Source organism: Cygnus atratus, chromosome 7 (assembly GCF_013377495.2).
Source record: "Cygnus atratus isolate AKBS03 ecotype Queensland, Australia chromosome 7, CAtr_DNAZoo_HiC_assembly, whole genome shotgun sequence".
NCBI lineage: Eukaryota > Metazoa > Chordata > Aves > Anseriformes > Anatidae > Cygnus > Cygnus atratus.
This window is the reverse complement of record NC_066368.1, coordinates 29162850-29175746: the sequence shown is the minus strand read 5'-3', so window position 1 is coordinate 29175746 and position 12897 is coordinate 29162850. Positions and strand designations below refer to the sequence as shown.

Genomic DNA, 12897 nt, shown 5'->3' with positions numbered 1-12897 from the left:
TACGTAATGTTTTCGCATTCAGTAAAGTGCTGAAAAGGCAGAAAATTACTATTTTACATAGCAATAAGAAGTGCACTCTTAAACACTAAATCAATGTATGAAAAAAATGAAAACAGTTTAATAAGGCCAGATGACAAACCAACTGAGACAACTCTCCAACATAGTTTTTGGCTTTTGTTCCATTTAAACAGCTTACCTGGTGTAGTAATCTTTTCAATTTCAGTAACTGAGTTTTCACAGCTGTACAGTCTTGGACCATGTGCCTAAGTGTCATTTCATCAAGCATCACAGCATTCTCCGGTAAGCCCACCAGCTGTCTAGGAGCCTGGTAACAATTTGGTGCCCCATAGCTTTCAAAGTGACCAACAGGAGACTCTAGGTAGCTTGATCCCCTGATTAAAAAAAATATATACATATATGTATCTACATGCATACGCACACACAGGGATGACAAACTAGAGCTAGGAAGCATTTAGTAAAATAAATTGTTATGTAACATAGCCTATATTTACATACTGTGGTATACAGAGGAAAATAAATCAGAAAATGCCAGTGCTATTTCACTTTCCTTCCCACTTGCACAAACCCACAGACCAATATCTACAGTACCCTGAATCAGTTTGCTCATCATAATTTCTATAAACTCAGTCATGCAAGCTATAGCCTGTACAAACTACAAGATTATGTGTATTTTAAAAACAAATTGGTAAGGAAAAAAACTGAAAATTTAAAACATGCAAGTAATAAGACATTACTATTTCTCCATGGAATACATACGCTAACTTAAGCAAGCCATTTATAGTATCCTATAAAGACAACTAATAAATCTCAACATTTCCAAGTAAGTTCCAGCTCAAGGCAAAACACTTGTATTTTAATTAAAAACCCACGACAAATAAAATATAAAATAAATTATATATTATATTATATATATATATATATATTATATTATAAAAATAGTTTTACAAAGAAATCATTACAAATCTGAGGGATGCTCCCACTCAGACATGCTATTCAATAACATACAACTATTCTGCAAATGTCTTATACTCAGTATCACTTGATACCTTCGATACAAAAGATTTCTGATCATAGTATTTTAATGGGGGTAAAGGCAGCAAGTCTTTACCTGTTCAAATCATTTTTGCCATGAATATAGTGCTCAGTATGGCCAAGATGATAGTGATCCTGTGCATTCCATCGTTGTTGTGGTGCTCTTTTCCAGAATTCTTCCTGATGTAGTCTAGCATTTCTGTCTTGTCTATCATAACGGCTCATATTTTCACATTCCTCTACAGAGCGTAAAGTAAAAAAATAAAAAATTTGTTCCCGAGACCATGTAATACAATATTTACTACGTGCTGATAATGGATGCAATGTAAAATCAGTGTTTGTTTGGTTTTTAAACATCCAAAAAAAAAAGTAAGCATTTTTAGAAGAATCCAGCAGACTGCTGTAATGAACTCAGGTTTTTACTAGCATATATAACTTGTTACAAGAATAAAAGTAACCTGCAGCAGAAACTACAGAGTTGAGCCTTAACAATATTTCAGGTCTAAGAAGAAAATCACTTGGAGGAGACAGGGCTATAGGGAAGGAAAACAAAATAAAAGTAACACGTTCTTCTCTTTCTTAGTATCTTCAGGATTTTAAGAAGTTAGAACAAAACACAAACACAAAGATGGTATTTTAGAAAAATGCCAGAACTTCATTACAAAAAAAGACTAGTTTCAGTACTTAAATTACATCTCTCTCTCACTCTAGTCATCTGTCTTGTGATCAAACTTGAAACAATTTTAATCTTTATTTACCTGGACAAAAAGCATGACTTAAAACAAGCAAACGAAATCTCTTTAAAACACTAACTTCCGTAAAGCAAAGCAGATTCCACAAACTTCTGAAGCAAACAAATGCTATATTTGGCAACAGCTTGTAAACCACTAGAAACAAAGCCAAAACAACTGCTACCCGTGCAGTCAGGCACAGTAAAAAAAAGTCCTAAACTGCTATTCTGCCACTGCACCATCTCCTTCACTTACCCAACCAGCTTTTCCTCACATTGTCAGCCTTTTGCTAGAAGAATAAATCTACACAAGAGGACATTGTTTTATTCGGCTGCCTACTCAGACATAGCTGCGCATGAGACGCTCATAAACAGGCCTTCCTTCCTGCTGAGTTCCCAGCCTGCGTGTTGGTGGGAAGGCAGCCCAGTTTTACCCTGTGATTTAAGACTGCCATCCTCACTCACTGCATACTTGTTGAACTAGAACTGCTGCTATAAATAGTGTCCAAGCGGCATCCTCCACTCCAAAGCGAAACAAGGAGAGTTTCCGTGGACCCGGGAAAGTCTTAAAAGGCTCACACCAGTGAAGCTGCACACAAGCATGGAAATAAGGTTGGCAAAAAGTGCTGCTAGGTGTTACAATACTCACTCATATCTCCAATTCCATTTTTAATCAACTAGTTCAATGACTGAATATTTATGTAAGAAAATAACTTGTACAGCTAAAATAACAAAAGATTTGTTTTCCTTTAGAGGCATATTTCTACAGCTCACACTGCATGAAATTTCAAACGGGTCAGCTCAAAATAAGCCCTCAGTAAGTTCGTTGGAAGTTATGATACACATCTTTGGAAAACAAATTGAGACACTGAATGAAAACCATATGGATATTAGCAAAGAACAAACTTCACTTGTGGTTAGTCATGTTTGCTTAAGGGAAAGCATGAGATGACGTTTGAATTCCTCTTTTCAGAACCTATTCTGAAATCACTGAATTTTTATCAGAGAAGTGATTATAGCAGAGATACCCAATTCGTTCCACATTAATTTTATATGGAAACCTACTTCAAAAAAATGCCTAGAACATAGTAATTATCTGAAATCTATCCCAAACACCAATAGTTTCTCCACTTGAACCACCAGCTTAAACAGCACAGATTGCTGCAGTCACAAGACATATTCCAGCTATGTGAACACTACAGATACTTGCTGTAGCAGCATAAGTACAGATTATATTGATGCAATTCAGAAAGCAGTGAAGTAAACACAATATTTCACCCATAGCCAGATTAAATAACAAGCTAACTTTTTCGTGAGGCAAACATTCACCTTTAAAATGCACATATTTTGAACATTTTTTAAATTAGTTTGAAATGAAATTACTGATGCAGATACACTGCATGCCTTTTAAGCAAAAAATTTTAAAAAATTGATCTATCCCTTAAAATTGTTTTAGTTTTTCCAACAGAACAATTACCATTATTGAAAGAATGCTTAGTGCGTGACCATGAGCACTGTGAGTTATCATATATGCTTGGTTTGTTATTCATTCCAGAAAATTAAAAAGAAACTTAAATGTCTGGGTTGAAAAGTTGACTACTAGCACAGCAGTAATAGTCATCAATAAGCACCTTTCACACAAATACTTTGGAAAAATTACTGAGATTTAAAAGGTTAAGTATTGCACTTTATATGTGCCACTGCTATTGTAGGTGGCAGAATATTTATTTTACTGTTAATTTGGCTTCATAGCTAACATACCTGTAGGAGTCTTCATCCGAAGAACTCAAATGTACTGTCAAAGCAACTGAATTACCCCCATACTTCAGCAGGTAGCTGAACAGTACACAAAACAGGCAAAGCTTTTTTCTTTCAGTGCCTGTTTGGGCAGGGTAGGACACTACTGTGATCTACATCCAACATTCCTGTTCATCTGAAGATATTGTCACAGTCAGTGACAATTGGTATAAGTTGGAGTGACCAAAACCAAATGCCTCAAAGGAGGCTAGGATTTGAAGAAGTGTGGCATTAATTTGCCTGACCCAGTTAATTCTGGTCTAAATTTGTATTATGAATTTGTATTGTGTTAATGGCATCTGTCTTCCCCATGAAAAGGTTGACAGCATTCTCACAGACAACAAGAGTGCATAAAAAACTCCTCAAAATATTGCATCTTAAGACTTAATGCTGCTGTTACCCTAAAGCATATAAAATATATCAGGAGATAATTCTTTCTTCTACAAAATGACAACCATCTCAAGAAGAATTATGCTGTCAAAGCTGAAAATATCATTCCAGCAACATATTTCAGCAACATACTTCAGCTATATTTGAAAATGAAACTGAAGTACTAACTTCAAAGTTCAAAGCTTATTGTACACACAGTTTAAAGAAACAGTCTGCAACAATGTTTGTTTAGTTTGGGTTGGTTTTGCCCTTTTTTTTTTTTTTAATAAAAGGGCAGTAAATTTCTAACTTTAGAATTCAAGTGTAGGAGTTGTATTAATTCCTACATTTTAGAAAAGAAAGTTACCTAAATAAAAACCAATTGAAAGTGCGCATCTTATTAAACCAGAAGTTAGAACAAAGAAATCCAAAAATATCTTAAACACATAATGCAGTTTCACAGTAAGATTGCTTGGCTACTTTACTAACCTTTGTCATGAGGTGGGTCCTCAGGTAGGTCCACATCAAGCATGAGATCATCATCTTCAAGATCACATGAATCGAGATTATTCAAGATATCCTACAAGAAAGAAAATTGCAGATGGAGCTGTTTTCATGATATCTCATTTATTCTAGTGCCATAAAGAAGTTGATTGCAAAGCTTTGTTACATTTCTTCTGTATACATATCTGATGTTGTCAGCAGACTCCTCTCTTTTGAGAGAAGATCAGCCTTACCTGAAACTGTCTACACAAACTAACAACCCTCCTACTGATCTGGTACAGTAACAGATGGATGGATTTAAACAATTTTCTGCTTTGTACCTATGGAATGCTCCCAAGATTTTCTTATGTATTAATATTCTGCCTGCACTGTAAAACTAAATTATTTTGCTTACTTAAGATTCAAATACAAGTTTGTGAGGAGAAGATGTTGAATCACCTTGTTTCAGCTCTCATGTCACACTGATCAAAAGATCATCATGTCATCGAAATGAAAGGGGTGGGTTGGGGAACCTATAGTATCTTGGTTTAAACCTTATCTTAAACCTCAGGAAAGTGTTCCAACTCCTTTACATGTTGTCTTTATGGAAGGCTTAAAGATTGACTTTAAACACTTTTTCTGAACCAATTATTTAGAATAGCAAGAAAAAGAACAGGGAAGATTATTTTCTAAGCGAATTATTGAGCAGAACTGTACCTTCACATTTTCCAAGGTAAACACATTGCCATCACCAAATACTTGTTTTCTACACCTATTTGTAATATGGATGGAAATCTCTTCTTCTTGTATACTGTTACAAGGGAATAACTCTTAAAACTAGTAAGAACAGCCATTTACAATCTGGAAAAGTTACAGATTTTCTCAGGCATTGGCACATCCATCTTACGCTAAGAGACAAAAACCCAATGCAAGCTATAATTGATTAACTTCATTGACACATTTTCTTCTACTGAATCTTTCAGGGGAAAGTCACCACTTTATACTTTTGACACCTTTTCACTAAATGTAAATGTCTAGACACCACTTTCAGATTCAGATTTACTTTGTTGCTGTATTTCAGCATAAATAATAACCAAAGCCAGACTTAGGACAAATATTGCCCCTCTAAAATAAAGGAATACAGCAGCCTCTCCATCCTTTATATGTTACCAAAGGCACCTAGTACTTCAGAAAAAAACATGAAACTTAACTGTTTAACGAGCTGAGAAATAGTACCTGATCATGCTTCTGGCTTTTAAGCACGTTTTAGTGTGGAACAGAAGGAAGAGAACACCTATATCCCTTAACATGTTTTGTCAGCCAGAGACTGGAATAGTCCCAAGGTTTTGACAAGAGCTTACAGCTTCCAGCAGCTTTTTCAGCCAACAAAATTTAAAATATGTAATTATCAGTAGCGAGCACTGCTGCCTTTTGTCTTTAAAAATGTGCTATATATACATGAAACATCATGTTGTGCAAGTATGATAACACAAAAATACATTAGTACCAATACTCCATTCAAAAAATTAGTCAGGTATATTAAAGGAAAACAACTGCAGTGACAGCAAAGTCAACTGACAGTGAAAGAGAGAAATTAACTAACCTCTCTTCCTTTAAGAACACCAGCAGTACAAAAAAAAACTTGAGAGGTCAAGGCTGCAGAGTATTCTGTTGGAGTAGCCAGATGCTGCTAGCAACATGCTGCTGGAAAGCTATATGTCAGACAAAATGCAGTACTTGATTAGAGAACACAGCCTCTTTCACTTGATTGTTCAAAGATAGATAAACTTATTAATACCAAGTGATCATAATACAAAGCAGGTCTAAGGAAATTGTTAATGGTTACGCAGCTCTAAAGCTTTTGATCTCTATTTTCTGAAATCCCACAAATAGAAGTCATAGCTTTAAGGCCTGGGATTAGATTCAGACATTTCACATCTGCTTCTTTTCCAAGAACAGAACTGTAGATTTTTCTTAGCTTTAGCAGCTACATCTAAAGATGATTCACAGGACCAATACTGAAAACTATTAAGGTAGTGTTTTGCTAATTTCTTCTCACTGGGTATTAAAGATATCAGTAAATACTTAACTGTATACTAGTACACAGACTATCAATACACTGCAAAACTGTATTCAATTGCAAAGCTATCCCTTTGCTGGCTAATGTTAGATTTGCTTTGTCAGAGATGTCAGAAGCAAATAACATTGACAAGCATCGCTAAACTGTTGACCCAACTGTTCTTCTGCAGTATTCCTGTAGCGTTCACAAAGTACTCCTCTATTTGATCACAAATGGTGGAAAGAGCTAAGGATATTTTAAGATTTTTTTCATGACAGAACAATAAACATTCTCCATTTCTGCAGGGAAATGCATTTCTTGACTTTGGAAAGAGGATAAGAAACAAAAATTTAACATTCACTTCATAAAACATGAGCAATATCAAGGGATGGTGGAATACTTTAGACAAAACCACCTCTTTTTGTTATATTCTAGAAGTCCTACCTGAATAACATTGCTTACATATGTCATCCTAAGTATTTACACAAAAAGAACAGAAGAAAAGCACAGAATATCAGGACACTGAATAATAAATTACTAGAGAAAAGCTTTCACAAATTGAAAGTAATTTAAATAAAATGCAGATTTACCATTCAGGGGAACAGACTGCAGATGTTTACTTATTTTTATATCCATTAATTTACATTTTTCCAGGAACTCCAATGTTTTTAAGCAACGTGTATTTTTTAAGCAATTTTGCAAAATGTAGGTGTTTGAGAGGCAAATTCAGTCTGTTAGTTGATAAATTGCTTCTATGCCACGCTTTGATCTTCAAAATCATTATGAAGAAGCACTATTTTCCCCTACTGTGGGAACCTTAATGAACATGACAAATTAGTTGAGCAGTGGCCACAAATGCTTAAGAAAGTTGAAAACATTGCCATTACCATGCACATGCATTTTAAAGTACAATAAAAAAAACATAGTATGTCAGTGTTAACTAATAAACCCAGATAAGCCACTTTGCTATCCCTGTATCAGAGCTTCAGAAAGAAGCCTAATGATGTCAGAAAAGGTCAGCATTTGAGATGCTAAACATACTTTTCTGTCAACAGCACATTTCGTTATTTCCCTAATTATACATTCCTGAACCACACTGATGCAACTCCAAGCTAGAACACAAAATCTGACTATGAAGTCTTTGCAATATCTGGACCCCACGTGAATTCCCTTCGACATTTCCTACTGTTATCTACGTAGAAAAAAATAACAGGAAATGAACTGTTATTAATGTCATCTTGAAATAGTTACAAGATAAACTTCAGGTTTCATCAGCAAGTTCGTACATATAAACCTGCATTTACAGACTTCGGTTATTCTTACTGCTGTATAATGAATTTAACTACGAGGCAGTAACATTGTTAAGAAGAGTGCTTAACAGCTACTATCATCAAGTTCTACCTTGAACAGGATGTAGAAATTCTCCAAACTACACCAGCTACAACCCTATAGATTATATGTTTTAGCAATTATTAAGAGATTATTAAGGGAACAATCCTACTTGGTTTGTATCATTGAGAAGAATAATTTGTATAGAAGGTGGATAGCAGCTGGTCAAAAGAGGCAATTCTCCTGCTATATTTAGCGTTGGTGCAGCCTCACCTGGAATACTGCGCACAGTTCTGGGCTCCACAATATAAACAGGACGTTAAGGTCCTTGAAAGCATCCAGAGGAGGGCAAAGCTGGTAAAAGGGCTAGAGGGCATCTCCTGTGAGGAGAGGCCGGGCAATCAGGTTGTCTAGCCTGGAGAAAAGGAGGCTGAGAGGTGACTTTGTTGCTCTCTGCAACTACCTGAGGACGGGAAGTGGACAGGGAGGCACTCCTCTTTTCTCCCTGGTATCCAGTGACGGGATACACAGGAATGGTTCAAAGCTGTGCCAGGGGAGGCTCAGACTGGACATCAGGAAAAACTTTTATGAGAGTTTAGTTAGACACCAGAACAGGCTGCCCAGAGAGGTGGTTGGCGCCCCATGCCTATCAGCGTTCAATAGGCTGTAACTTTTGGTGAGCCCTGAAGTGGTCAGGCAGTTGGTCTCTGACCTTTGGAGGTCCCTTCCCACTGAACTATCCTTTTTTTTTTTTTTTTTTTTTTTAATTTTACAAGACTAGATTCTCAAGATGTTACAACCTATGAAGACATACAAATTGCATAAATTAAAAGTCCTCTGAACAAAATTCTACCAGAACGCTCAAAATACTAGAGTTACTGTTATATGTCTTTTGAGTAATTAGTATAAGAAAAACATTTTAAAAAATTTCACATGCAGGACACCAACTAAGTCTTACAAAAAAAAAAACTAGCACCTGTTAGCATTACAACATACTTCCCTGTAAACTTCAAAAAAGCAGCTTGCCAAAGTCCCTAAATCATTTAAAGCAGACAGGTGTGCTTGTCACATTCCACAAAAAAAAAAAAGTCAGATATCCTGGTCAGATGTCAACTTCATTGTTTTTCTACTACCAAAGAGAGACTATTTAAATAGAAACATTGATGTCTGTGTTAGCAGAACAGTGAAGCCACAATACGGGTTTTAACACGAGTCTGATCCTGTAGCAATGGATACATTACTACAAATTCGGTAATACTGATTTTGCTTCATATCACACAGGAGAAAACAGTAATCAAAGTTCTCAAAAAACATACTCTTGAAACAACAGATGATGTAGAGTGACTCTGGGATAGGAAACTAAATTTCCAGTCTAATGTATAAGGCTCTAAAAAGTAGGTAACAGTTTCAAGTCAGTTATTCATTTAATTCATCCAGAAATGGGAGTCTTCACATTTGCAGCATCAAAACAGAACAATCCTCATATGCAGAGATGATTCAACATGCACTTCAGAATCAGATCAGAATCATCTAGGTTGGAAGAGACCTCCAAGATCACCGAGTCCAGCCTCTGACCTAACACTAACAAGTCCTCCACTAAACCATATCACTGAGCTCTACAAACTCAGTTTCAGAAATTCCCCATCCTACCACTTACCAATGAAAAGGCACAGCTCTTTTTGAGATCCTTTTTTTTTCCACAAAAAAAAAAATAGAATAGCTGAACAGATATTGTAACTTTTGTCACAAATTTCCTCAAGTGCAACAGGCTTAAGAATGACCAAGCAAGCAAAGCTTCTACTTGATTACTTCTGAAGTTAAGAAAAACATCACAATACAGCTGTGATACATCTCAGCAGCCCAACAGCATGGTGAAGTTGTACTGCTGTACAAAGCAACAAAGATGGGGCTGCCTGAGAAGCCAACTAAGATACCTAGCTTCTAGAATTTACTGGGAAAAGGTATTCAAAAGAGCATGGAGATTACAAAAACAAGTAGAAAATAATTCACAGGAAGCTAGTTCCAGACAACAGAAAAGCACCACAAAATAAGAGACAGTTTACGAACTACCATTTTGTGAAGAGAAACCTGGCTATACCTCCTCAGAGCATACCTGCTGTCCAGCTGAATGTGGCCTATTGCTTTTATTTGTACAAACAGAAGGGTTTGGCTGTGATGTAGCAGATGTGCAAATAGCAAAATTTAGTTTTAGCTCCAAAAACCTTAACAGAGAAGGCGAACTAAAGCCTTTGCAATCATTCCTCCAATCTGAATTCTTGTTGACAGCAAGCATCACTAAAAAAAAAAAGTGAAAAGTATTCTTTCCCTCAGACAAAAAATATATACTAGATTTTCTTTTACATATAATACATCAGTTTTTCTAACATTACTTATTATATGCAATACTGTATACAAATATATACACTTTTTTTTAAAAAAAATACATCAGTAATCCTGCCAGTATGCCAGAGAGAAAGGCTAGAATTCCGCAGGATACCAAAAACAGGGTAGGAAAGGAGCTATTTTAAATGTTGTATACCGCAAGTCGTATTAGGGATAATTAAGCCCAACATCCAAACAAGCGTTTCATCATTTTGTTCATACTCCGTAAAGGAGTGTTGCCAAGACAACAAATGCAACAGGACCTTTGTTCTGAATACCCAAGACATTTTAACTATCGGATATTAGTCTTAAATAATGATGTATTCCTCTTTGAAAACATTTGTATAAGGGCACTATATGTTCTATCTAGGTTTACAAAACGCAGATAGGAAATAATTATTAGGTTAAGTTACTATCCACTATCTCTCAAAGAGCAGCTAGGCTCGCTGCTTAATTATTTTAATTATATGCTAGAACATGTAAAAAAATGAAGTTCAAGAGCACAAAGGGAAAGAAAAAGAAAACCTGAAATATTAACTGTTCTGTTGAGATTTTACCAATTCATAAGCAATAGCACCAACCAAACATGCAGCACAAGTGAAGTCCCACAGCCACAAAAAGCACTCCTTTACTGCCATCTAGCCTCCAGTAATGAATCTACAAAAATACACCAGGAGGAAAAAAACAGTCTGACCATCTTTCTGCACAATTTCAACGTTTAAGAATGCTTTGTAATTCCAGTTTTGGTCTGAGTTACTTTAGAGCACAGTAACAGAAAGACATCAACATTAAGTGTGATTAACATAGGAAATAACTTGTCCTTTCTACTCATTGCTTCTGATATTGGTAGATTTTTCTGGAAACAGAAGTTCAGCATTACTTCTGCAGTTAATGTACAAATAATGGACCATTTTACATTATAAAGCAATATGTATTTTTTGCTTATACTCTTAAATGGCAAAAATCACTACGAATGATGATGTTCTCTCCACTGACTTACACTTATATTAAAACTGTGAGGTTCAGCCTACATGAGTATAGTGAGCATAAGACCTTGAGAATTAGGAGAAACTACAATTTAAGTAGTTTGTTACCTCAGGACTTCCAGGTTACCAGACATCTTGTATGATGGCTCTACTGCTCATTTCTAGAGATCAGTAAAGACAAACCAATATTCTTCAGCCCCCCAAATGCTTTTAAACTTGGTTTTACTGCCTCTTCTTAGGCAAAAGCATCAGCAGTGAATTTGAAAAAACAAATAACATGAAATACCAAGAACAATCCAGTTTAATTTTGAAATTCAGTTATAAAGAAGAGCTATATAAAAGTAACTTCAGGCCTCAAACAACTCCCAGTTGAGAATGAAATCAAAACAATCAGAACTTAGAACATGGACAGGGTAGCTACCAGGAGATCAATTAAGTTTCTTCTGTTTTAGTTTTTAGTTTTTTTTTTTTTTTAAAGTTTTAGTTATGCCCTAGCTAGACTTTGTGTAAACTGAATATGACTTTTTACACAGCATTTATGTATTCTTATACAGGCTACTTAATACAGTTCTTTCTAATTAAAAAAAAAGAACAAAAACCTCAAATATTGTTATTAAACCTATTTTGACCAATCTTTAAATGAACTGTGCATCCTGTCTTTAGAACTGTGGAGACAGTCAGACTGGAAATGAGTGTGCACGTTTCATCCAGAGAGATCAGATTTGTGCATACTACAAACATAATTGACCCTAATATGTAGAAGATACTGCCCTTCCTCGAAGTTTCTGATGGTTTGCAACTGAAAGTCACAAAAAGATTCAACACCAGTGTTCTTATAACTTACTAGGACACAGCTTCAGGTAAAAAAAAAAAACAGGAAACTGTGTGCCAATCCATATGTTTTCGATCAAGTTATCTGTCAAGTGTTCAGAAACCCAGTTAGATTCCTCTCAATTCATTTTGCATACTCTTAAAGGATTTTCTTGTTTACGCTGACAAAAAACACCAAAACTACACCAAAATCAAGACTCTACTGTTCTCTTTGAGCACATGCCTACCTGTTTCAAGATCTCCTAGGAGTAATGAAAACAATGTGTGATACTTGAAAAAACCACAGCAATGGAATTAACTGAAGCACACTAGAGTACTTCTGAAGTTCTGTTATAAAAAATGATGCCAGTTGGTAGAATAAATAAAAACATCAAAAAGGAATTGCTATAAACTAACTAAAAATACAACTCTGTATATGCAGCTGCAAACTCATACCGGAAACCTCACTTTAAGCTTATGAATTAAGAGAAGTACTAATTTCTACCAGTATTTCTTATTATATTGCACTCAACACTGCTGCTGTCTCTCCCTACCATACAAAATCAAAGCTGTCATTAACGGTCACCACAAATGAAATACAGGAGCACAAGAAAAGTTGCCTTCCTTGATTTTAGCAACCAAAACAGCATGAGAAGATTTACTGTGTCAATTCTGAATCATACAGCTCTCAAAGGCATATATACCTTTGTATCCAAAAGGAAAAAAAGGTAATTTGCCATAAAAGCTTGTTCACAAAATGTCATACCTCTCAAAGCAACACCACAAGAGATTTGTGCACTGTAATACAGTCATATAACCTCTTAATAATATTTGAATACAGTCATATAACCTCTTAATAATATTTGACAGCAGGGACATGCACATCACCCAAGACACAG

The 12897-nt window shown here is 35.5% G+C and overlaps 1 protein-coding gene across 18 annotated transcripts in view; it reads right to left on the bottom strand.

Moving 5' to 3' along the window:
• The window catches only part of CCSER2 (coiled-coil serine rich protein 2), a 152480-nt gene that overhangs the window by 35212 nt on the left and 104371 nt on the right, over positions 1-12897 (bottom strand). For 17 of the 18 annotated variants that reach the window (XM_035540037.2, XM_035539983.2, XM_035539993.2 and 14 more), the window contains 3 exons: positions 4439-4529; positions 1130-1292; positions 197-392 (listed from right to left, as the gene is read on the bottom strand). In XM_035540037.2, the coding sequence (XP_035395930.1) occupies positions 197-392; positions 1130-1292; positions 4439-4529 (450 nt within the window). Of the gene's footprint in view, positions 1-196; positions 393-1129; positions 1293-2039; positions 2071-4438; positions 4530-12897 lie in introns of those variants that run through there. The other variant, XM_035540065.2, reaches the window with a different exon arrangement.